General features: G+C 50.6%; 1 protein-coding gene across 3 annotated transcripts in view; it reads left to right on the plus strand.

Annotated features, from left to right (window-relative positions):
* Nucleotides 1-23,117, plus strand: part of STK24 (serine/threonine kinase 24) — a 114,697-nt gene that overhangs the window by 75,072 nt on the left and 16,508 nt on the right. For 2 of the 3 annotated variants that reach the window (XM_032864121.1, XM_032864120.1), the window contains exons 3-5: nt 8,756-8,812; nt 17,716-17,824; nt 18,118-18,275. In XM_032864121.1, the coding sequence (XP_032720012.1) occupies nt 8,756-8,812; nt 17,716-17,824; nt 18,118-18,275 (324 nt within the window). The remainder of the gene's footprint in view (nt 1-8,755; nt 8,813-17,715; nt 17,825-18,117; nt 18,276-23,117) is intronic. The other variant, XM_032864122.1, reaches the window with a different exon arrangement.

Raw genomic sequence — 23,117 nt, forward strand, 5'->3', positions numbered from 1 at the left:
TGCGTGCAGCCACCGTCATTCGTGATCTCGGGAGACTTTGGGATGATGTGATGCATTTCGACGTCATCACTTGCTGCTTCATTTTGCACTTTTATTTATGGAGACGACGTCTTTCCTTAAACCACAGGAACCTGCCTCTCTGCTAGCTTCAGACTTTTCTCCTGCAGCTACCTGACCTCTCTCGGCTTTTGTGGAATTGACAAAATTGCTCATCAGCAATAAGGCTCCTTTCCTTTCTCATCATTTTTGTGTTCACTGGAGTAACACATTTGGTTTCCTTCAGGAAGGTTCCTTTTGCATTCACAACTTGGCTGATTGGCACAAGAGACCTGGCTGTCTTGGCTTTTGACATGCCTTCCTCAGTAAGCTTACTCATTTTTTGTTTTTGATTAAAAGTGAGAGACGTGTGGCTCTTTCATTCACTTGAACATTTGGAGGCTGTTGTAGGGTTATTCATTGGCCTAAAGTCAATATTGTTGTGTCTCAGAGAACAGGGAGGCCAGAAGAGACAGGAATGGCAAGTTGGTCGAGCTTCTAGGACATACCACATGTACTTGTTAAGCTCCCCCTCTTTTATGGGCGTGGTTCATGATGCTGCCAAACAAGGACATTGGTAACATCAAAATCACTGGTCACAGATCCCCATAAGAAGTACGACACTAAAGAGAAAGTTTGCAGTGTGAGGATTACCAGTATGTGACACAGAGACATGGAGGGAGCCAGTGCTGTTGGTAAAATGGCGCCCGTAGGCTCACTCAGCACTGGCTTGCCACAGACCTTCCATTGGTGAGCCTGCGGAAAGATGAGGGATGCCTGTGCGTAGTGTTTCCAACATCATTTTTGCCTGATCTGTAGTGAAGATTTTGATTTTTTTCCCTTTGGGCTAAGGATTTGGTCAAATAATTTTTAGTTGACTTATTTTTTTCTTTGTGTGCTTTCCAGTACAACCTATTTTTAGCTGATTTCTGTATATAGGGCCTTTCTCCCACTTCATAATGTGTTTCCAACACTAGAAGAATTTCCCTGCGTTGGAGCACTTTTGTCCTCCAATTAGGGCCTGGAAGAGGGAATCCTGGATTCTCTTTTCTCTTCCCCTGTTCTCATCTGGGTGACCCCTTCATTCTCTGTAGGTGGGAATGATTCCCCTTCTACCATAGAGGCCTTTGCTTTAGAAGCCATATCCTTTTTTTTTTTTTTTCTTTTTTTTAAAGATGTATTTACTTGAGAGAGAGGGTGCATGGGCACACTCATGGGTGGGGGAGGGGCAGAAGGAGGGAGAGTGCCCAAGCAGACTCGCCACTGAGCATGGAGCGCCACACGGGCTCCATCCCAGGACCGTCAGATCATGACCTGAGCCGAAATCAAGAGTTGGGTGCCGACTGAACTGCCCAGGCACCTTCCCCCCCAACTAAGAAGACCGCCATATTCTAAGGCTGGGAACTGGCATTGTTTTAATAAAGCCTCCTGTATTGTGGGTCACGGATCTGGAGGCCTCTGACTGCAGTGCAGACGCAGAGCAGAACTTGGGAATTCCTGCTGTAAAATCTTGTTCTCTGTTAGCTGTGTGGACGCTGCCCCGTCTCATTTGCCTGGTTGTAACCTTTTCCCGATGTCCGTGAAGCCCCTGGGGCTTGTTCATGTGGGGGCCAGCTCACTCACCCATCCCAGGCTCTCAGGAAGTGTTTCCAGACCATTCAGGGCAAGTTTGCCTGGAAGCCGCGCTGTTGTTGCGTTGACATCAGATTAATTTCTTCAAGCAGAAGTTACTGGAAGCAGAATCAAAAGCCAAATGAGGAAACTGCTGTGTCTGTAGCTCATGGGAGAAGAGGCTATTTTTCCTAAGACGTTAAGAAGTTACTGCCTCTGAAAAAGGCCCTGTAAGCCCGTAGAGACGTGGACAAAGGATGTAGATGGAGGACGGTTCACAGAGAGGAAAGCAGTCGCGGCTCTTTGGTATGTGAAGGTGTTCAGCCTACGATCAGAGAAGGAAACGTCCTGAGAGACATTTTCCCCTGCTCGTGGATTCTGTCTTCATGTTCTAGGGCTCCTGTAACAAAGTACCACAGTGCCGGTGCCATAAACAGCAGACGTTTATTTCCTCACAGTTCTGGAGGCTGGAAGTTGGAGGGCAAGGCATCAGTGGGGTGGGTCCCCTCTGAGGCCCTGGCTCGTAGACGCCTGGCTTCTCCCGTGGTCCCAGGGCGTGTGCTTGTGTCCTCATCTCCTATAAGGTTGCCAGCCACTTTGGATCAGGGCCCAGCCTGGTGCCTTGATTCTTAACTTAATTACCTCTTTAAAGACCCAGTCTCTGCATAGGGTTGACCCTTGGAACTGCACAGGTCCACTCATGGGTGCAAAGTTATTACAGCTCTGTCAGTGCTTTTTCCCGAATAACCTTTTCTCCAGACAGTCCAAGGACGTTACCAGTGAGGTTGTGGTCAGCAGCGGGTCATCAGTAAAGTTGTTGAGGACTCGCAAGTTCTCTGCGGATCTGGGGCTCCGGGGGCAGGTAAGGGGGTGTCAGCATCTCTAACCCCTTGGTGTTCAAAGGTCAGCTATACAAATTTTGAACTGTGGGTTAGGACTTCAGCATATGAATTTGGGGGGGGGCACGAAATTCAGCTTATGACAATGACAAGAAAAAGTTTCATTACGCTGTTGGCGAAGGAAAGGGGAAATTGGCACTCCTATGTTGCTGGCGGTGGTACGGATCGAGATGGGTTCTTTGAAGAGTAATTTGTCATTATTTGTTAAAATTCACATGGGTTCCTTTGACCTAGAAGCTCCATTTCCCAGAACTCTTCAAAGTGAAAATATGTGAGGGTCTTCCTTGACACTTGGCTTGTGATAGCAGAAGACTGGGAACGACTCCGTGTTGTCGGTATGGCGTGGGTTAGTTAGGGTTAAAAAAAGAAGAGGAATTTCTTTATAGACAAATAGAGAATGTTCCAAGGAGAAGCAAGGTACAGAGCAGGGCACAGAATGTTACCATCTGCATAAAGGGGAGAAGGAGTTGTAGGTTTTGTGGAGAGCATTTTTTTTGAGGTTGCACCACATGTGTTGGTAGTTTGGGGCTGAAGGCTGGGTAGCCCGGGGCCAGGGGGAGAGGGAAGGTTCTCACTCTATACATTTTGGTACCTTTTAAATTTCGAAATGTGAATTTTTTTAAATAAAGGAACCATTTTCTTTCACTTATGAGAAAATTGTATCGCAAGGTCGCTTATAATTTACATTTTTGAGGTGATGTTTTAAAAATGAAATTATTCTGATTAAAATCATTCATGTTTTAAGAGCTCTTCTGATTTATTCTTCTCAAAGTGCCCCACGAGTCATGATTTGGAAGGTTTTATGAGGGTCGTGAGTCCACGTCTAGGCGGCGCTCGGTCACTGAGGACAGGTTGCATGTGTCCCTCGAGCAGACCGTCCTTGTCAGACATTCTTGCCTCAGGCTTGTAGGGCAGTAGTTATTTTTTTCATTCCAGCGTGAAATGTGTATGAATCATTGTTCCAGATTTCGTGTTGCTCAGACACTCCCATGCAGGGAAATACTGTTTAGTAACTTGCTAATGGGGCTGTTTTGGTCTTAGCAGTTATTTTAAGGCATTTATGGGTGACGATGTTGATAAAGCTAGTAGCACGTTGTGTGTGTGGCACCTCGACCTTCGCAGAGTGCGTCCATGTTCCTCATGGTCTCATTGTACTGTCAGTTGGACTTGGAGGTTTAGAAGCAGGTTATGACCATCTTTTTATGGACGGGGAAGTCGCAGCCTAGCATCTCGCAGTGCGTAAGTGACGACTTTCCTGCTGGAGGTTTCGGGGGGTGTAGTGGCTCTGCCGTGGAGGAGAGCGTGAGCGCTCAGCACTGGTGGTCCAGTGCCACCTGAGGCTTATCGACCTTGGCCGTGTAGTGCAGGGGTTTTTGGTGCGGGTGGTTCTGGCCCCCAGAAGACACGGTGCTGCCTGGAGACATGTCAGTGATCAGCACTGGGGGTGTGTTACTGACATCTAGTGGGGGGAGGGCCAGGAACGCTGCTCAACTATCCCGGATGCACAGGGCAGTTCCCCGACAGACAGCCGAGGCTCCCCCTGCCTCAGATGTCAGGGGCGCTGAGGACGAGAAGGCTTGATGCAGAGCACAGAGGCAGCGCCCGCCTGCCACCCCCAGAGCCCAGCCTCCGCTCTCCCCAGCTCATCCATTTACTCCCTCGTGGACGTGTGCTTTAGGGTTGGTGGTGGCAGAGCTTACTCGGAGTCCTGACTCATGACCGGTGTAAGTGACCTTGTCTGTCTTGTGTTGCACATGTGTCCTGCCTGGGAGGTGGGATGGAGCTGCAGGTGAGCTCCTGATGGGGCACAGGTTACGTGTCTGCACGAGACGCTCCCCCAGATCCCAGGATCTGTCCCTTCGCGTTCTTCCTGGTTTTCATGATAGCCACAGCATCTGTGTCCTCATCCAGGTTGGGAGGGAGGCAGAGTTTATTCCTAGCCCCCTTGCCTTTTGGTGGGAAAGAGCAGTCAGCCGCTGAGCATTATGGTTCGGGAATTTGAGCCAGGAGAGGGAGGGGCAAAGCAGACCCAGAGCTTTTAGGGCTCATCGGGACCATGGGGGAAGAGTCAGCCTATAGAAAGGGAGAGAATGATTGAATACAGAGGGTTGGGGCTGTGGAGAAGGAGTCTCCAAGGGAAGGTGGCAGATCGAGTGATGGCATCAGTAGCGGGACTGGGGGCCACTGGGGGAAGGGGGTGGGTGGGCAGGGAGCACTGTTGGCACGCCGCTCTTGGACAGAGGATGAGACAGACCTCTTTCTCTGAGGCAGGAGGAAGATGGGGACAGATGTTTGTGCCTGGTGGCCCGAGAGGGGGGTGGCTATGTCGTAGGGGTGCATGTCCCCGAGAGGGGAGGGGGCTATGTCCTAGGGGTGCATGTCCTGGGGGCGCTGCCCTGTGAGCCTTGACTCGCGCGGGGCAGGAGCGGCTGTGCGGGAGCTGGCGGTCTTTGGAGCTCGGTGCGTCCTGGGACACGGGTGGGGAGGGTGGCATGAGAGCGGGGGACGCATGGGTGCCTGCGAGTGGGGGGCGGCTTCCCCAAGACAGAGGTGGGAATTCACACTGCAGTTTAGTGTGACCTGTCAGTTATCTTAAAACCAGAGTGTATTTTTTTCATTTTGTTTTCAAAGAGAAAGGAGAGTCATTCTTGCTCCATGAATGATCTGTGGACTCCTTCATCCCACCTGTCCACAAACTTGTCACACCCCCTCCTCTCGCCGGGGCTCCCTGTCAGTAGATGGTGATGCCAGGTTGTTCATCTGAGTGAGGCCAAGCCTGGAAGTGACCTTGACGTCCCTGTGTACCCCCAGGCCCCATAACGTCTGCCTCCCCAGCGCCACCTTTCTCTCTGCCCCGGCCTCCGCCCGAGCCTGTAACTACTCTTTGCTTCCTTCTCCACCCACGTCCAGGGCTTGCTCCAAAGTGGGCATCTGCTCTGGTGCCCTCCAGTGACTTTTAGGGGGAATCTGAAATGTTTAGCACAGGCTACAAGATCGGCCTCTCTCTGTTGCACACTCGAGGTCACTCTGCACCGGGGCGCCCTCGCCTCCGTGCCTTCCCTCCGTTAGGTCCTTGGTGTCCCCTCTGCCTTGCCTTACAGCTTCGCTTCTGTTGGCTCACCTGTACTTGTCCCCCTGGTCCCCTCCCTCCACATCGCCCCCAACCCCAGAGCCAGCTCCTCATCGGGCTCATATGAAAAGAGACGAGTTCCAACTCTGCGATCCGGCAGGTCCCTGCTGTACCCTGTCTTGGCACCTGCTCTTGACAGAGTTCAGGGAACAGTTGTCGAGGTCTGTCTTGGGCTTCAGAAGGTGAGCTCCGTGCGAAAAGGCAGGTGCCTCCCCTGCTTATCGAAGCCTCCTGGTGCCAGCCCCTGGCAAGCTGCCCTGCGGCCCCTCGGCCCGAGGGAGTGGGGACTGAGCATACACAGTACAGGGCCGGTGGGGTCGCTGATCCCGCTTCCCGGGCTGCCTCCCCATGCAAGTGAGCTGGAAAAGCCAGTTCGGCCGACAGGGGTCAGCCAGTAGAACCTTTTCCTGATCAGTGGTGCCAGTGGACCTGGGGGAAGAGCACGTTAGTTCGGGCCCCTGGCCACGGTATTTAAGCGGCATGACCTAACGCTGTTTCCCAGGGGTCCTCGGATCTGGTGGCCCTTGTGTTGGGACAGCCTTCAGATGCCAGCAGATGTGCCCACCAGGAATGAGCTGGATACAGCGGAGGCAGGGCTGGTCTTTCATTCCCTCCCCCTGCAGGAGGTGAAGCCTTTACAACGAGAGGTGGGGCACTTGGTTTGCTGTGTGTTCCGCTGTGGCTTATGTGCCCCCGAGGTATTAGGACAGCATGGGGAACGGGGTCACTTTAGCACCTGGTGCGGCTCCCTGAAAGGAGAAAAGCAGCGTGTTGAAAGAGTTATTTTTTGTTTCCTTGGTGGGTAGTTCCCTGCTGGGCAACCCCTCAGGGATTTGGGAGAGAGGAGCCTAGTGCTCTGGCACGGGTGGGCAGGTGAGGTGTGGGAAGCAGTGCGGTGACCCCCTCAGGGCGTCCTGGTCACAGCCAGCCGCAGATGGGAGTGACAGGGAGGATGATGACCCACTGAGTCTACCTTCAGGACCATGACGGCAGAGGGTGGGAGCGGAGTCAGACAGCACGCTCACGGCGGGCATGGGAGTAGTATGTAGAGTTCCAGGTTTTCCGTGGAAGGAGAATGTAGAGTTCCCGTGTTGTCCAAAATGGTATTGGTTGTTCCCTGGGATAGTTTATTTCTGTCAGATGAGATGCTTTTGGAATGCCTAGGAGTAACACAAACCTTTCTCCAGGAGCAGGGGCTGTGTCTGCCTGGCATTAGGCTCAGTTACAAAATGGAAGGAAGGTCAGAGAATAGTCTTTCTGGTGGGAAGTTCTCTCAGAATCCGAACCCCTGTTCCCAGCAGGTGCCTGTGACTGGGTAGTTATGGCAGTGGTGGAGGGGTGGTGGTGGTAAAATGTTTGTATATGGAAGGTAGATCCCAAACACATCGTGTCAGGCTTTTGTACCCCCGTCCAGTCTCTGCTGAAATTGTCTTTGTCGTACTAGACGTCAAGGGCCTTTAAAAGCTTGAGAAAATGCTGTATATGCAGTAAAACTTGGACTGTCTAGAATATCATAGAATCGACTTCAGATGTCAGAATTTAGTTGAAATTTTACAAGGAATGTATTTTACAAATGTGGTGCGTGTATCGTTGCCTCTCCGAAGCGAACGTGTGGCGAAGCGAACATGTGGCCAGCACAGTTCGCCCTTCCTTGACGACAGCGCGCGGTAACTGACACGCCCTGAGCTTGACCGCGCCCCACTGTCCCCGGGCGCGTACTTTACTGTTGGTGGCAAACACAGACTCGCGAATCTAAAATCCGACCAAGAGTTGCTAAAGTGAAAGTTCGCACGGGTTGTGGGGGAGGGAGGCAGGGAAGGGCTTTTCCCCGCCTTCCTCGGAGGCGAAAAGGCCAGAGACACTGTTCCAGGGTTCCAGAAGAGTAGGCGGTCAAAGTCCTCCCTGTTGGAGCCAGGAGTGTGGAGGGCCCCTGGGGATACTCTGAAGAGGGAGGGCTCGCTTCCACCCTGAAGGGACCCAGAGCTCACTGGACGTCCACTACAGCTTCCACACAGGACTGAGTCAGTAAGAAGCTGCTGCTTCACGTCCCCACATGCGTTTACTGCCCAGGCGGGGGACCAGACCCCTCTCCCCCTCCCCGGGGTGTGCTGGGTCCTCCAGCCCCAGCACCACTCACGGGTTACTTGCCACCAGTGCTGTGACGAGGGTCCATGTCACTAGTTGTCGACCTTGCCTGCTTGCTGTGGGTCAGGCACTAGATTAGGTCAGAAGCTCAGAGAGGAAACAACTACCTGAATCCCTCAGGCTGTCAGGAGGGTCAGGATCCGAACCCTGGTCTGGCTGGTCCCTGAGCCCGTGGACTCCTGACCGCCCCGGGGTGCTCCCTCTCCTAGCGTGCCGTGGCTGGCTTCTTGGCTTTCAGGGGAGCATCGCTTTGGGATTTGTGTTTAACAACAGAACCCTGGAAGTCACGGGGGCTGAGTGGTTTTAGGAAACACGGAGGGAAAAGACACCGAGTGGACACTGGTGAGCACACAAACTCAGGACTTGGGCCGGGGCCTGCTGTTCTGGAAAGCTCCCTGAAAACTCCGGTAGCTTTCAGGCTGTTGGAAACTGGTGGATGAGAGGCTGTGCTGCTGTCCACCCTCGGGAGCATCCCCTTCCCTCAGCTCACAGGGCATGAGGGCTGCCCCTGCACAGCCCAGAGCTGCAGGCAGATGAAGGGCAGTGGCCGGGCCCCAGGGCTGGGTGCTCTGGGTGCCTCCAGGCTGACACGCGGGGGAACGTGTGTGTCCGCTGCCGGCCCTGTGATGGGCCTTGGGGACTGGTTCCCAAACCCCGCTGTTGCCGAGGGTCACAGACTGAGCTTGTCCGTCCCCTCTTCGGAGATTTCTGGTTCAGCAGGTCCAGAACACGCTGCTTCCGAGCTCCTGATGCAGGCCGGGACAAGCCGTGGTCGCTCACCGTGTCTTGAGGCCGCTCCTGCATGGGACTCATTTGCACATGCTTTTCTTGGAAATTTTCAGTTCCAAAAGAACAGTGAACCCCCCCCGACATTATTTAAATTTTTTTCTGGTTTGGTTTATTAAAAATAATTACCCTCTTTTTGTTTCTGTAGGACACTAAGTTGTGGATAATAATGGAATACCTTGGTGGAGGCTCCGCGCTAGATCTAGTAAGTACCCCCCTCCCATGCCTGGATACGCATCAGAGCTCTTCTCAATAAATCTTGGTTGTAAAGGTAATTCTGTTTTTATCCACTTGTGTTTCCCTCTTCAGTTGCACAGAAAGGGGACCAGACTTTTCCTTATAATTTCGTTTCTAATAATATTACTGGAAATTATAGTTTCCCCCTTTTAAAAGATTGATTTATTTGAGAGAAAAAATGTCCATGAGTGGGGGGAGGGGCAGAGGAAGAGAATCCCAAGCAGACTCCCTGCTGAGTGTGGTGGTGGGGGGGGGGGACGGGACTGGATCTCACGACCCTGTGATCGTGACCTGAGCCAAAACCAAGAGTTGGGCGCTCAACCCACTGAGCCCCCAGGGAGCCCCTAGTTCTACTTTTGAAACCAGTTCTGCTGTTTCCTGGGAAGCCAGTGAATTTGTTCGTAGAAGCCGTGAAGGATCCTATCATTGCCTTCCTTGGGAACCCTTTGTTAGCTTGTTTTCCAAAACTGCTTTTAACTTTTGTGGAGCGGAGATCCCGTTATTGTTTCGTATTTCAGATAGTAGTAGCTTAGCTTCCGAAATGCACCTGTAGCATTTTCATTTATAATTAATTAGAACCAGGGTTTTTAAAACGTCCCTGATTTCAGAAGTCAGGCAGGCCGGCAGCCTGTGACCGTGGCAGAGTGGTGTCACCCATGGGAGCGGGGCGGGGGGCCAAGCCTGGGTCCAAGTCCTGCACAGCCCAGAGCTGCAGGCAGATGAAGGGCAGTGGCCGGGCCCCAGGGCTTGCTGGGGGGTGCACACTCCTGTTTTTTATTCGCACGTGTGGTGGCCTTGATGGCGCTGGTGGGGCATTGACAGTGGAGCCGGCCCCACCCCCGCGGTTTTGTCCCCTGGCTGGCCCTGGGCCTTCTTGCCAGTCCACATGTGAGCCAGTGGAAGCTCGCCAGGGGTTGACCTCAGAGCCCCAGTCTGCACCTTGCTGCTCTCAGTGAAACGTGGCTGCATGTTGGCTTCTGGCCAGAAGCTTACAGATCAGCAGTGAACCGTAAGCATCGCTTAAGTTGTCCTAGAAACACATGGAGGCAGAACAAGTTTTAAAAAACTCCCATAGTTGTTTAGCACTTGACATCTTGTCCCCACGGTGGTTATGCTGTGGAATCAGCGCACTCAGCACCTGTCCTGGAAGGGCTGGCTTGGGGTGCCCACGTGGTCTTTTCTAGGACCGGCCTTGTCTGTCACTTTCGTGTTAGAAGGTGACCGTTGTCTGGCTGATGGGCCTGCAGCTTTCCCTGCTCTCAGAGTGGTTGCTGGAAAGCCTGTGTGTTTTAGTGGTTATAGTCTTACACAGATTTTATCCACTAAGGAAAGAAAAGCCCTTTGGTTAAGAGATTTCTTTCTCACAGTGGGAGTAGCAATGAGTCGTTTTTTGGGGGGAAGGTAAACCTCTAAAACTTTATGTATCTTTAAAAGTATCACGTACCCAATTTTAAAATAGCCTATCATGTTATAAACCATGAAAGCAATCAGTCTAAGTAGTGTTCAAGGGGAAATTTTAAGAAAGGATTTAATACCGTATCAACGATTAGAATGAGAAAAGCAGCAGAAGAGCTGGATAAATTTCATGGCCTGCTTTGCATCTTTTCCATAAATACAGGACACAAAGAGTTTAACATTTTTTTACCTTTGTGGGAACTGCTACAGGAATGTAGAAAATAATCTCATTTTGGGTAATTAGATTTACTGTTACCTTGAGGGCACCGCCTTTGTGGCACACGGGAGATTGTTTGCCGGGACTCTGTCCTCCACACAGAGCCGTTCAGAGAAGCAGCTCTAGCCTCGCTGCCCTGGTTGATTCATTCTTAATGCCACAGTAATTTATTTAGTGGCAACTGCCTTTGGAGCTTTGAAGACATTACAATTGGAAGGAGGTGTAGAACTCTCCACTTTAAAAAAAAAAAATCTTGTTTGGTATCAGTCCCAGCAGACTGCTATCCATCATCCACGTTGATGGCCCTATTGACGAGAGCCAGGCATCCTTTTCTGGACGTCCTGAATCATCTTGTTTTAATTGACGAGCCAGTGGAGAGGCTGAGAGGTTGGGTGTCCCAGCTAGCAAATAAAACTGGACTTTGGACCTCATTGTGCCCAGCTGCAAAGCTTGGGGCCTTTCCTGGCCCCACATTGTCCATCCCGTCCCTCTGACTTTGTTTTATCTTTCTCATATCCCCTTGCTGTTGGCTGGTCCCCAACTTGCACAGATGACCCATTAATAATAGGAGGCAAGAATTACTTTTTGAATGTTGAAAACTATTAGGATTATTTTGAGAGGGTCTGTTATTTGTTAATGAAAGATTTTAAGAATGAGAATATTATTGCATATAATATTGGATACCATGTAGCTGAATATATGGATTCTGGGGCTTTTTCCTGAAAAATTAACCTTGCTTTTATTAAATGTCTCTCTGGTAAGAGGCATACTGCTAATATGTGTATGTGGCTTTGGAGGAGCCTCACTTGTCAGGGTCTGTGGAGGAAAGGCGACCACGTCAGGGAGAGGGCCTTGGTCAGGGAGAGGGCCATGCCATCCCTCAGAGCATGTAGCTTGACTTTCTAGATTCATCTTTTCTCTTCATGCACTCAGCAGCTGACATAGTCAGCTTGAGCGGCCATGACAGATTACCGTGGACTGGGGACTCAGACAACAAACGTGGGTTTCTCACAGTTCCCACTGGAGGCTGGGAAGTCCAAGCTCAGGCATGGGCAGATTGGTGTCTTGTGAGGACTGCTTCCTGGCTTGAGGGTGGTGTCTTGTATCTTTGCATGAGGCAGAGCAGAGAGCCCCAGAGCAGCTCCCTGGCCTATCCTTGAGAAGGGCACTAACCCTTTCCCTGAGGACTCCACACACGTGATCTCATCACCACTCGGTGGCTCCACCTCCTAAAACCATCAGATTGGGTGGTGGGTTTTCAACATTTGAATTTTTAGTGGTGAGGGTGGGCACAACAATTCAGTCCCTAACAGAATGAAAGCTGGTCTAAGGCTTCAGACTGGTCAGAGGTGGACAGCTGTCTCTGCAACCCCTTCCCGTTCTTGTCCGTACGGGTGTTGAAGTACCGTGTGCAAATTTGTTTTTTGCGTTTTCGTTCTGCATTGTGGTTATCGGGTCTTTTTACTTACGCTCTTAGATGGTAGTTGAATTCCTTGCCTTAAACCTTAATGACACTGTAGCCTGGGACAGGACGATGGCCACCCTCCTTCAGCTGACATTGCCTTTTGACCATGTCTGGTAGTTACTTTTAGGGGGGCTTGCTTGTCATTCTGGAATTGAGGTTCCACAGGGAGGCCGGCTCCAGGATGGGATGTGAGACAGAGATATAATTGCCTGGATGTTCCCCAGTGGGAAGTGGGGTGTTTGGGTCGTAGGTAGGGAGCTGTCTGGGTATGAGCGTGCTTCCGCAGACCCCTGCCCCCGAGCCCTCTGAGGCAGCAGTGGTGTCAGCTGTCGGAGCGCAGGAGAACTGCAGACCTGATCCCCTCCTGCCGTTTTATACATTTGGAAGTGACCTGAGAGAGGAGAGCGACTTCACCCCAGGCTGAAGATGGGTTGAGGATCCTGGTCTGCAGCTTGGCCTATAGGTAAATCATGGGCCCCACAGATAAGTCGAAGGACACAACCAGAAGGCTTCATAAATTCCACTGTGGAATTCACACAGATCTGCTTTTTGTGGGGTACTGAGGGGCTGTCCCACCCTTGAACTTCCCAGTCCTGTTGTCTGGGCGCAGCTGGGGCCTCTCTCTGTGGGGCAGAAGATACACTGATGTTGTTGGAGGGTGTGTCCGTGGGAGCTGCTCTTCCTCTGTGCTGGAATTGCATCCTTCTTGACTTTAAGAAAATGCAGCTGATACCCTTAACCCGTTACTTGAGCAGCAAAAGATGGGATCTGGCATGAAGAATAGTTTCAGACACAGTTTAGGTTTTTTGTTTTGTTTCATTTTGTTGTTTTATTTAGTAATGTCTGCACCCAGTGTGGGGCTTGAACCCATGATGCCAAGATCAGGAGCTGCATGCTCTTCTGACGGAGCCAGCCCAGGTGCCCCCCATATGTAGCTGAGTTGTTAGGAGCCAGGAATGTTTGAGTAAAATAAGCATATATTTTATTTTGAATGCACACATATGAGTGTGCTCGATCCGTTGATTGTTTTTTTAATTTGAAAGGTAACGAACAAATTGAAATAAAATGTTCTTTGGCTCCCCATCGAAGCCCTAGAAGGCACTGTAAGGAAACGCTGGGCTCTGGTTTGAAAAGCACGTGTGTAAATAATTTCTCAAGTTTTGTCTGCTTCTGGGGTGCCCTGACTTACGAATATAATAGGTATTGTGAGGTTGAAGACTTCATGACTTGAAATGTGATAGGTTTCAGGTGAATTCATTTTTCATTCAGAAAATGCTTGTTGTGTGCCGGCTACGTGTTGGGCGCTGTTCCAGCCACGGGAAGTTTCGGCAGTGAGCAAGGCAGAAGGAAATCCCCCTGGCACGGAGCCGTATTCTACTGAGAGAAGAGAGTCAGATTGTATGTCGGAAAGTGCTGCAGGGAGAAGGAAGCCAGCTGGGGTGGATCGGGCGGCTCGCAGGGAGCGTCCGCAGCAGACAGCCGGAGTCTGGGAGATCGGTAGTGACAGCTCAGTCTCTGCAGGAGACTGTCAGGGCTGGCCTTGGAGTCTAGTTTAGAAGAACCCCTGCGCCGTGAAGTGGTTACTCGATCAGGCAAGAGATGGTTGACAGACTTAAAATGAACATGCAGCACGATTTAAAGCAATGAGATGGCCTGTTCGTTAATGTTAGGCTAAGCGGTTACTGCAGTGGCCCCCGAACAGTGTCTCCAACAGGAGAGAGGGCTGGTTGACCCTGCAACAACACGGGTTTCCACTGCACGGGTCCACTTGCATGCAGATTTTCCCTGTACAGGACAGTGCTGTAAGTGTATTTTTCTCTTTCTTATGATTTTCTTAATACCATTTTCTTCTGTAATATACTATGTAATACACGTAACATACAAAACGAATGTTAAGAGACCATTTATGTTATCTGTAAGGCTTCTAGTCGACAGTAGGCTGTTAGTAGTTAAGCTTTTGGGGAGTCAGAAGTTGTAGGCAGATTTTCAACTGTCTAACCCTGACCTTGTTCATGGGTCCACTCTGTTTGTCCCGCATGGGGGGGGCGGTCACTGGCCTCCAGTCCACGTGGTCGTCAGGGCCCTGCTCTGGACGGTGGCTCTGCCATCTGTAACCTGTGGTTTCCCGTGGTCTCCAGTCACTGTCCTCACTGGCTGCCAGTGTTTCCAAGGCCAAGACCAGGAAGGGGCTGTCACTTCTGTGCCTATCCCATGAGTGAGAGTTAGTCACACGGTGAAGCCTGCTGCCGCGGACCCTGGCCCGGGTGGCCCCTAGTTGCGTGCCTGGCTGAGGGTCCGCATTGCAGAGGAAGGAGGGAAGAGCAGACTCGGGAGGGAAAAGCAGACTCGGGGGAGAGGGAGTTCGAAGTCACCCAGAAGTGAGATGCAATCTCAGTGTTTTTCCTGGGAGTCTTTCTTTTACAAAAATTATTTGAAAAGCCCACATTCCTCTTCATGGTAGAGACCGCCACGTTGATATTGCTTAGAAATGTTAGTGGTGGAAGAGGTTAACGTATCGCTCTGTGAACTTAGCTCACCCCGGGCTTCCCCACCTGCGGAGAGGTCTGGGTCCAGAACAACTGCAGACTTTCTGCAGTGTCTTTGACAGCACGGAGGATCTCCTTGCCCTGTAAATAGAGTCTCTCCCACCTTCCCATGGCATATAAATCACCCGTGGGTGGTGTTTAGGTCACGTTTAAAAGGGCGTAACTATGTGTCTATTAACTGGAGAGCCAGCACTTAATGATCCAGGGAAAGGGTTTTAATTAGTTTTCCCTGCTTCTTTTCTTTCCTCTTGGTGGTGGCCGCAGGCGGCGTTGCTGTTCCTTTCCAGAGACTTGATAGCCGAAGGGAGGGGTGGTTAAATCCAAGTCTAGTCAGACGTGCCTCATGATCTGGGTACCCTGCCGGAGGAGGAAATGAAACCTGTGCTCCGTGATAGGATTTGGGATGACTGGATTATCCTTCTGCATCCTGGTGTCGTGAATAAGAGCGTGCTCGTGCACACCCGCTCATGTGTACGCATGCACACACGCACACACACTTGCAATGCACAAGCACATGCATGCACGCACATGCACACACACTTGCACATGCGCATGCACACGCACTTGCACACGCACGCGCATGAGCAGCCTTGCCCTCCCCCCACTCTCCCCGGTTATGAGAAAAGTGCCTGTTCCCCTTTCTGAGTAATGAAATGTCTTCGTCCTGTGAACACTCAGAAGCAGCTTTTGGGGAGACGGACAAGGCAGGGTCTTCAGGTTGTGCTCTTTGGAACAGTAGTTTAATGTATGTTTCTTGAAAATAAGACTCTTGGTCATATAATTTGGGGGAAAATTAGGTTCTGTGGAATAAAGTGTGCAACGTGTTGCCTTCATCTGAGGTAATCTTTGGACGGTACCTTTTTTTTTTAAGATTTTTTTTAAAAAGATTTATTTATTTGACAGCGATCACAAGTAGGCAGAGAGGCAGGCAGAGGTGGGATGGGGGAAGCAGGCTCCCTGCTGAGCAGAGAGCCCGATGGGGGGCTTGATCCCAGGACCCTGAGATCATGACCTGAGCTGAAGGCAGAGGCTTTATAACCACTGAGCCACCCAGGTGCCCCTAAGATTTTTTATTTATTCATTTTAGAGGGGGAGAGAGCAAGCGAGAGCGGGAGCAGGGGGAGGGGCCGAGGCGAGGGAGAAGCAGACTCCGCACTAAGCAGGGAGCTCGACACCGGGCTCGATCTGAGATCAGGACCCGAGCTGAAGGCAGACGCTTCACCGACTAAGCCACCCAGGAGCCCCTGGACAGTATCTGAATTAGAAACTGGGTCCTTCCTGGTAGGCTAGTTGGCCCAAGGGTGTGACCTTCTCCGAGCCCATCACGTCTCGTAGAACCAGTGTGCCCCCAACGTTGTCTGGCCCTGTATCCTGCATGGGAGACTGCCGGGGGGTCGGCCTGGTCACAGGGCGCTGCTGCCTGATGCCAGAGTCCCAGAGATTGTGGGGTCAGCGGGTTAGGAGAAGTGGCCGGCTTTGAGAAAGCCCCCGCGCTCCCCCACCTTCCCTCTAGCACGCCTGGACCCTGTTATGGAAGACTGAGCTGGGCCTGTGAGCCCCGGATGAACCAGAAGGTGGTGCCAGGCAGGAGTCCGGCTGTCACCAAGAGACCAGGGGAGCCTTGCTGACCCCCGCCCCAGGCCTGTGAAACAGCCATTCTGTCGCCATCTTCCCTGCGAGGCCCTGAGATGCACAAGTCAGCTTGTCTGTCCAGGACAGCGTCCGTGTGTCAGTCGAATGCTCATGTGGAAAGAACATCTTAGTTTCATTCCCTTTAAAGCAACCCCCCTGCCTGGGTGGCTCAGTGGGTTAAGCCTCTGCCTTCAGCTCAGGTCATGATCTCAGGGTCCTGGTCTGTGCCTCCTACTCCACTTTACCCCCTTTGCCTGTCACCTCCCTCCCCCAGCAGCTATGGGTTCTCCGTATTCACATCAGGCTGTAAAGCTCATCTGTCTTAGAAAGTTACACAGGGAGGGCACCCTGGTGGCGCGATCACTCGAGTGTCCGACTCTCAGCTTCAGCTCAGGTCGTGATCACAGGGTCATGGGTTGGAGCCCCGCGTCAGGCTCCGGGCCGAGTCTGCTTCCGATTCTCTCTCCCTCTGCCCCTCCCGCTCGTGCTCGTTCGCTCTTTTTCTCTTTCTAAAATAAATAAATCTTTTAAAAAAAGTTACTTGGAATGTCATAGGGTGGTGGCTTCCTTTGACAGAAGTGTGAGAATTTGGGTGATGATGGCGTTCACTCTGAGATCTAAAAATAGAACAACACCAAGGATTATCATATGGTGAATTATGAGAATTCTGGCCGCTCTCTGATGGCTGCCTTATTAGTCTTTCAGGGAGTGTCAGGTGGTTTTGCTGATTCGTGTAATTATTAGTTGTGGTTGAGTTCCCTGCCGTGTGGTGGTGATGGGCTCTTAACCCATTCCGAGCTGAGCTCTGGATCTTATTTCCCCCTTTTAAAGGGGGGATGTATGCATGTGACATTTCTTCCTTACATCTTTATACGATTATAACCTTAAGGCATCAGTATCAATTCTTTTGAGTTTCTCACAATAAAGGTTTTCGGAGGCTAGTCTGAGGCAATATAATATTTGGAGTAATATAATAACTACTATTTTCCTTATGTCACAAAAAATACCCCCATCACAAGGCATTGAGCCCCTGTCAGCTCTCTTCCCCCAGGTCTTCAAACTTCAGATTTGGAAAGTCCTAGGGCAGGGGTGACCTCAGAAGGCAGTTGGCCCCCAGGCCTGACTTCTGTTCAGCTGGCTTTTCCTCCATGGCTTTTTTCACTTTTTTGTTGCAGGGGTGGGGGCAGTGGGTCCTTTTAGTATGTTTTAATTGTTTAGACAAAATGTCTCTTTCAGGCTGAAGAGGTTTTTAGATTTTAATCTTGTCTGTGTAACTCGGGCCTCGGTTCTTCCACCTCAGACTATTTCTAAGATGATCATTTGAGGGGCTCCTGGGTAGCTCAGTCAGTGAAGCGCCTGCCTTCGGCTCAGGTCGTGATCCCAGGGTCTTGGAATCGAGCCCCGCATCGGGCCCCCTGCTCGGCGGGGACCCTGCTCCTCCCTCTCCCCCCAGCTCACGCTCTCTCTTGCACGCACTCGCTCTCTCAAATAAATAGTCTTTTTTAAAAAAACCAAGATGATCATTTAAGTAACTTTAATTGTTCTTTTCTTATTAGTTAGAACCTGGCCCTTTAGATGAAACTCAGATTGCTACCATCTTAAGAGAAATCCTGAAAGGACTTGATTATTTGCATTCTGAGAAGAAAATTCATAGAGATATTAAAGGTAAGGAGGCATCTTGCTTGTTCTCCTCGGAAGCCCCCCCGGGCGGGTGGGAAGGTGCTGTGGAGCTAAGCTCGTGCTTCTCTGCCCGAGGGAGGTTATCCCACGCGTGTGGGGAGACTGCCTTCCTCACGCCTGGGCTGGGTGGCTCCGGGGGCATCTCCCTGCAGCGCACCGGTGCTGCTGGCCCTCGGCGAGCCTGCGATCCCCCGCGACAGAACCACGGGCCCCCGAACCCACGGCGGGTGGAACCGCCCGGCAGGTAACATCGGGGCGTCTCGGCTTTCACTCTGCAGCTGCCAACGTCCTGCTCTCGGAGCACGGGGAGGTGAAGCTGGCCGATTTTGGGGTGGCAGGCCAGCTGACGGACACGCAGATCAAAAGGAATACCTTCGTGGGTACCCCGTTCTGGATGGCGCCCGAGGTCATCAAACAGTCTGCCTACGACTCAAAGGTAAGGCCCGGCTCTTCGCGGTGGCCGGCTCCGGACAGTCGTCCCTCTCCCCTTCGACCTGGCAGCCTTTCCCGGCAGAGCGAAGGGAGGTCCTTGAGGTGGGACCTAAAGGTGGTTCTCTCAGACTTTGGTCAGAGAGCAGGTGTCATTTCCCTCTCCATCGTTCAGTGTCCTGTACTCACCCGGCCTGCAGTTGCCGAGGTTTCTAGCTTTAGCACCGATGCTTGGTGGCGGTGGGCTCCCTGAGAAGGAGCAGGGGACGAGGGTGGCCGGAGTGGGTTTGGGACTGGTGACACGTCCAGGTGGAGGCATGGGGGCGTGTGGGGCCGCAGAGTGGAGCATGAGGGAGGGGGCCCCGGACAGACCTCGGAGCAGTGTTCCAGGGACAGGCAGAGAAAGAGGCCCCGCAAAAGCAATGGAGAGGCCACGAAAATAGAAGCCCAGAATCTGGAAAGAATATGCCTTTAGTGATTGCTACAGATTCTTCCTCTCATTATTTTCAATTCCGTGTTAGGATCCTTATTCCCAGAGGCTCCTTCCTAACATGTTTTTTTTACCTGTCATACATTGTTGTACTCTCCCAGTTTTTCCTGATACCTTCAACTTTCTTTTTTTTTTCTTTTCATTTCTTTTTCTTTCTTTTCTTTTTCTTTTTTTGGTTTTTTAAAGATATATTTATTTAAAGAGAGAGAGAGAGAGCCTGGAGGTGGGGAGAGGGAGAGAGAATCCCAAGCATACTCCCCGCTGAGTGAGGAGGTCCCCATGGGGCTCGATCTTGAAACCCTGGGATCATGACTTGAGCCGAAAACACCCAACCAAGTGAGCCACCCGGGTGTCCCCTTCAGCTTTTGTAAACTTCTTAGTATAGACTAAACAGCCTATGGCCCTTGCCTCAGGGATCCCTGATTTAACTGCTCCCCCCCAGCTGCCCGCCCGCACACTGTGCGCAGAAAACTCACATGGCCACAGGGAACTGGCTCCTCTGAACCGACAATTTCTAGGCAGACCCGTGTTTAACTCCCATACGTGTACACGCCTGGCATTGCTTCCTCTTTTTAAATGGGACTCTTCTAAATAGACAGTCGACTTCCCAGTTTGTCGAACTTGGCACGCAGAGCGTAGAGCAGCCTTTCCTCCAGCCCTCAGGGCGCCACTGTGAGCCATCGCCTGTTGGAAGGACTAGGTGGTACCAAGGTTGCAGGTGTGCCTTGTGCTAGCCTGGCAGAGACGGACCTGGCTGTCTCACTTTTGAGTCGTTGTGGTGGCCGTGACTGTCGTAGTCCCCCCCGTGGCCTTGGCAGCCACGGCCTGAGGGTGACTATTGGGTCTTCAGCCCCCAGCGTGACAGCTGTGCAGTGCTCACTACAGTTTTCGCTGGCTGGCACGTGGCCCTGTGTGAGGGGTCGCTCCAGGGGAATCTCTGCAGCCAGTTCGGCCGTTGGGGAGCTGTCGTTTTAGGACTCGGCAGGAACTTCTGTGTTTAGTCCTTTCTCTTTATTTGAGGCTGAGGCCCATTTATCCGAGTTCGTAGATCTGGAGTTTGGTAGGCGCTAGAATCCGCATTTCTGACCTCCGAATACACTGCGCTAGTACTCTCTGCTCTTCCCGGGAAATGAGCTGCTCGACCACGGGGCTTGTGAATCTGGATTCAGACCTTCTCTTTCCATGATGAAACGCCCACCATGGCTCACACGACAGCTCACTCGACCTTGCCCTTGCTGCCTGTCTTCCTCCTTTGGGGCTACTCTGGACATTTGCCCAAGGTGGGGCCTCTAGTGGTAGAGATTTTCCTGCATCATAAGGCTTGGCCACCTTTTTCCCGGAGTTCTTGCCAAGATCAGAACACTCAGATCCCATCTGTGGGTGTTTCAGGGTTCTTGTTTGTATTTAAAGAAGCTGTCTCCAGCTCCGGGGGCACGCACTTGGTTGGGGAGCATGAAAAGCTATGCCACTCTTCTTGCTACCCTTTAACTTTACCTCTTAGTCTGGCCTGTATCAAAGGCTAAATCTTTTCATTTTCCTGACTCACACCCAACACCTCTGACCTGGAAATCACGTGCAAAAATGATGTTGATGTGAAGTTTGCTTCCCAGATTTGTTGACCCAGGAGGTGTGGAAAGTGCAGATAAGGCTGATGTCTATGTCTGAGTCTGGGGCCTTGGGGATAATATGACATTAGTTCCCTCCCATTAGGTGTGGCTCTGGGCTAGCAGCTTTTTTCACAAAGGGTCTTTTTCTGCGTTTGCTTTGTGGATATTCTTCTAGGGACTGCCTCCCTTCTCAGAGACTTGCCTGGCAGGCGGTGGAGGCTCTTGGACGGCCATGGGTGGTGTCCTGGTACACAAATATATTTGGCTTCTTTCCAGTTACCCTTTCCATTCTTTGCCTTAGGTGTCTGTCTAGACATATTTCCTATTAGTCTTTGCTTTCTGTTGAGCTCACAGCCCCACGGTGGCAGGATTCTGTTACCATTGTTCGGAACCCTTGCTCCCATCATACTCATTTTTGGACACTCACTGATTTTCAAAGGAAGGTCAGGTTGGGATAAGGCTAGAATGCCCCTGCCTCACTAGCATCATCATCTTAACTGAACCAAAGGGCATGTGAGCCTTAGTTTTATGTATGTTGTCAACATGAACACCTGTTGAAGCAGTATTCTGACCCCTTGTCATTTGTCCAGACTCCTTAGGTGTCCTGAGCATGTTTGCACATATAGGACATCTTCCATTGGTCTCAGTTCTTCATCTAAATATAGCATTACTAGATCATGATTGTCCGTATGTCTTGAGCCTTCATTATTACTGTTATTTTTAAGGTGAAGTAGGCTAGCTTGGTTTATTTTAAGAAGTCTTGGGACTTTGGAGATGGTGCCAAGGGAGATAACTGTTCTCCCACAAAGAAGGGTTTGCTTTCCATGTCTGAGCAGGGTCTTGGCTGAAGAATGTTAATTCCCCCCTTAATTACCCCCCGACCCCCCGCTTTCTTTGTAAGGTTATTATGATGGTGTGTTGGCAAATGGGTTGGACTTGTATGAAAACATTGTATCTGTTCGATGTCGCTTTCTCTGTATTCGTTCATTTGGTTATTGCTGTAGTTGTGCCCAGTGCTGAGTAATTTACATCTTCAGTGAGTGATTGGAGTCCTGGGTGGCTCTGGCAGAGAGTGGGGAGGGCAGAGGAGTTGTGTGCAGAAAGTCAGAGCAAGCTGGGGAAAGCTTCATAGACATAGAGCTTTGCAGCCCCTCAGAGATGAGGGTGGGTGGGTGTTCAGACCCAAGTCTGGTGTGGGAATGGAGTGACACTTGAATTTGGATTTTAGATTGTGGTGAAGAACGTAGAAGGGGATGAGGCTGGAGAAGCTGACTTGGCCTGCTAACTGAAATACCCTGCAGACACTGAGAAGCCAGTGTCCATAGTCCCTTGTAAATAGCTTTTCCCTTTTTTGGTCTCAAAAGCAGTATGTACTCTTTAATCTGGAAAATGTTGGAAAAAAGGAGATAAAAAAAGAAAAACATCTGTAGACCTACCACCCCAGCACAGGCTAAGTTATTTTGGTGTCCGGTCATCTCTGCAATAACTGCTGTCTAACCATGGTGAAAAATGGAACTAGGTGATATGTTGATGGAAAAAAAGAAGATTGTTAAAGATAAGGGAAGACTGGCAGTATTAGCCCGCCAGTTTTTGGAATCTGTCTGGTTAGCTTGTCCATGGCGGCCTGTGAAAAGCAGGATCAGAAGCTAAAGATCACAAATAAGATTTTTTTGTCACCATTACATGTGTGAATTTTAAACAGATTCTTGTACTGGTGGCTCGTATCCATTGGCTCATTCAACTTGATCACTGGTCTCAATCCCTATAGCTTTTCCAGAATTACTGCCTTCACCACGAAGTGCCATGAGTTTTCCTAATTCAAGGTTGGGGCTTTTTCAGCATTTTTACTTTCTAACCAAGACATTCGTGGAATGGATAAATGGACTGACAGGCCTTTTCTGTGTCTTTTGATGCTTTCTGGAATCAGTGTATTGACCACTTCTTTCAAGTCCTTTGCAGATCTTGAGGCTGTGATTTCTATCATCGTTTTCCAAATTCAGCAGACCTGTTGGTGATGAGCATAAGAGGTCTTCTGAATCTGATTGTTGCCTTTTTTAGCAAAAGCAACACAAAACAGACAAAGTAAATAACCATTGGTAGTCTTGAGTTCGGCATGCGCTTTGATCGTGGTCTGCCATGTTTTTTGACCGTGGAGCACATTTTGTCTCGGGTAAGATGCATGCCAGGGAAATGAGGCGGTTTTTGTCTTGAACGTCCTCAGTAATTAGCCTGAATTTTCTAGGTGCACCTTCATCATTCTGCAGATGGCCAAGGCTCTTTTCAGAAACCCAGCCCTTAGGGAATTGGATGTGAGTTTGTTTCCTAAGTCCCCGTGACTAGTGTTTTTCCAGTGTTTCTTACGTTGAGCATAGCCGGTGCTCTCACATCACACCAGACTGTCTTAGGAAATGAATCTGCCGCTTTCTTCGCTCCCTTTTTGCTCCTTAAGACACTGGTTCTTCCCAACCACCATGGTGCTACCCAGGGAGCCAAAAGGCAGGATTCTTAGTTCTTTTTTTCCTTCCTCCTTCTCTTGATTATAGAGCCTTGCCTATGGTTACTTGTAGAATATTTTCTGCATATAAATTTTTTATAGCACTCAACCTTGTGTTGTATCTGCAGATCTGTAGCCAGCTTACTTTTACTTAATTAACAGGATATTGCAAAGATCGAGAATGTTGTCTGTTCATAGCAACCTAACCCCTACCGAGAGGAGTCCCTGATCATCAGTACCAGAGAACTCTGTGTCATC

Source organism: Lontra canadensis, unplaced genomic scaffold (genome assembly GCF_010015895.1).
Source record: "Lontra canadensis isolate GAN:19392208 unplaced genomic scaffold, GSC_riverotter_1.0 scaffold26, whole genome shotgun sequence".
Lineage (NCBI taxonomy): Eukaryota > Metazoa > Chordata > Mammalia > Carnivora > Mustelidae > Lontra > Lontra canadensis.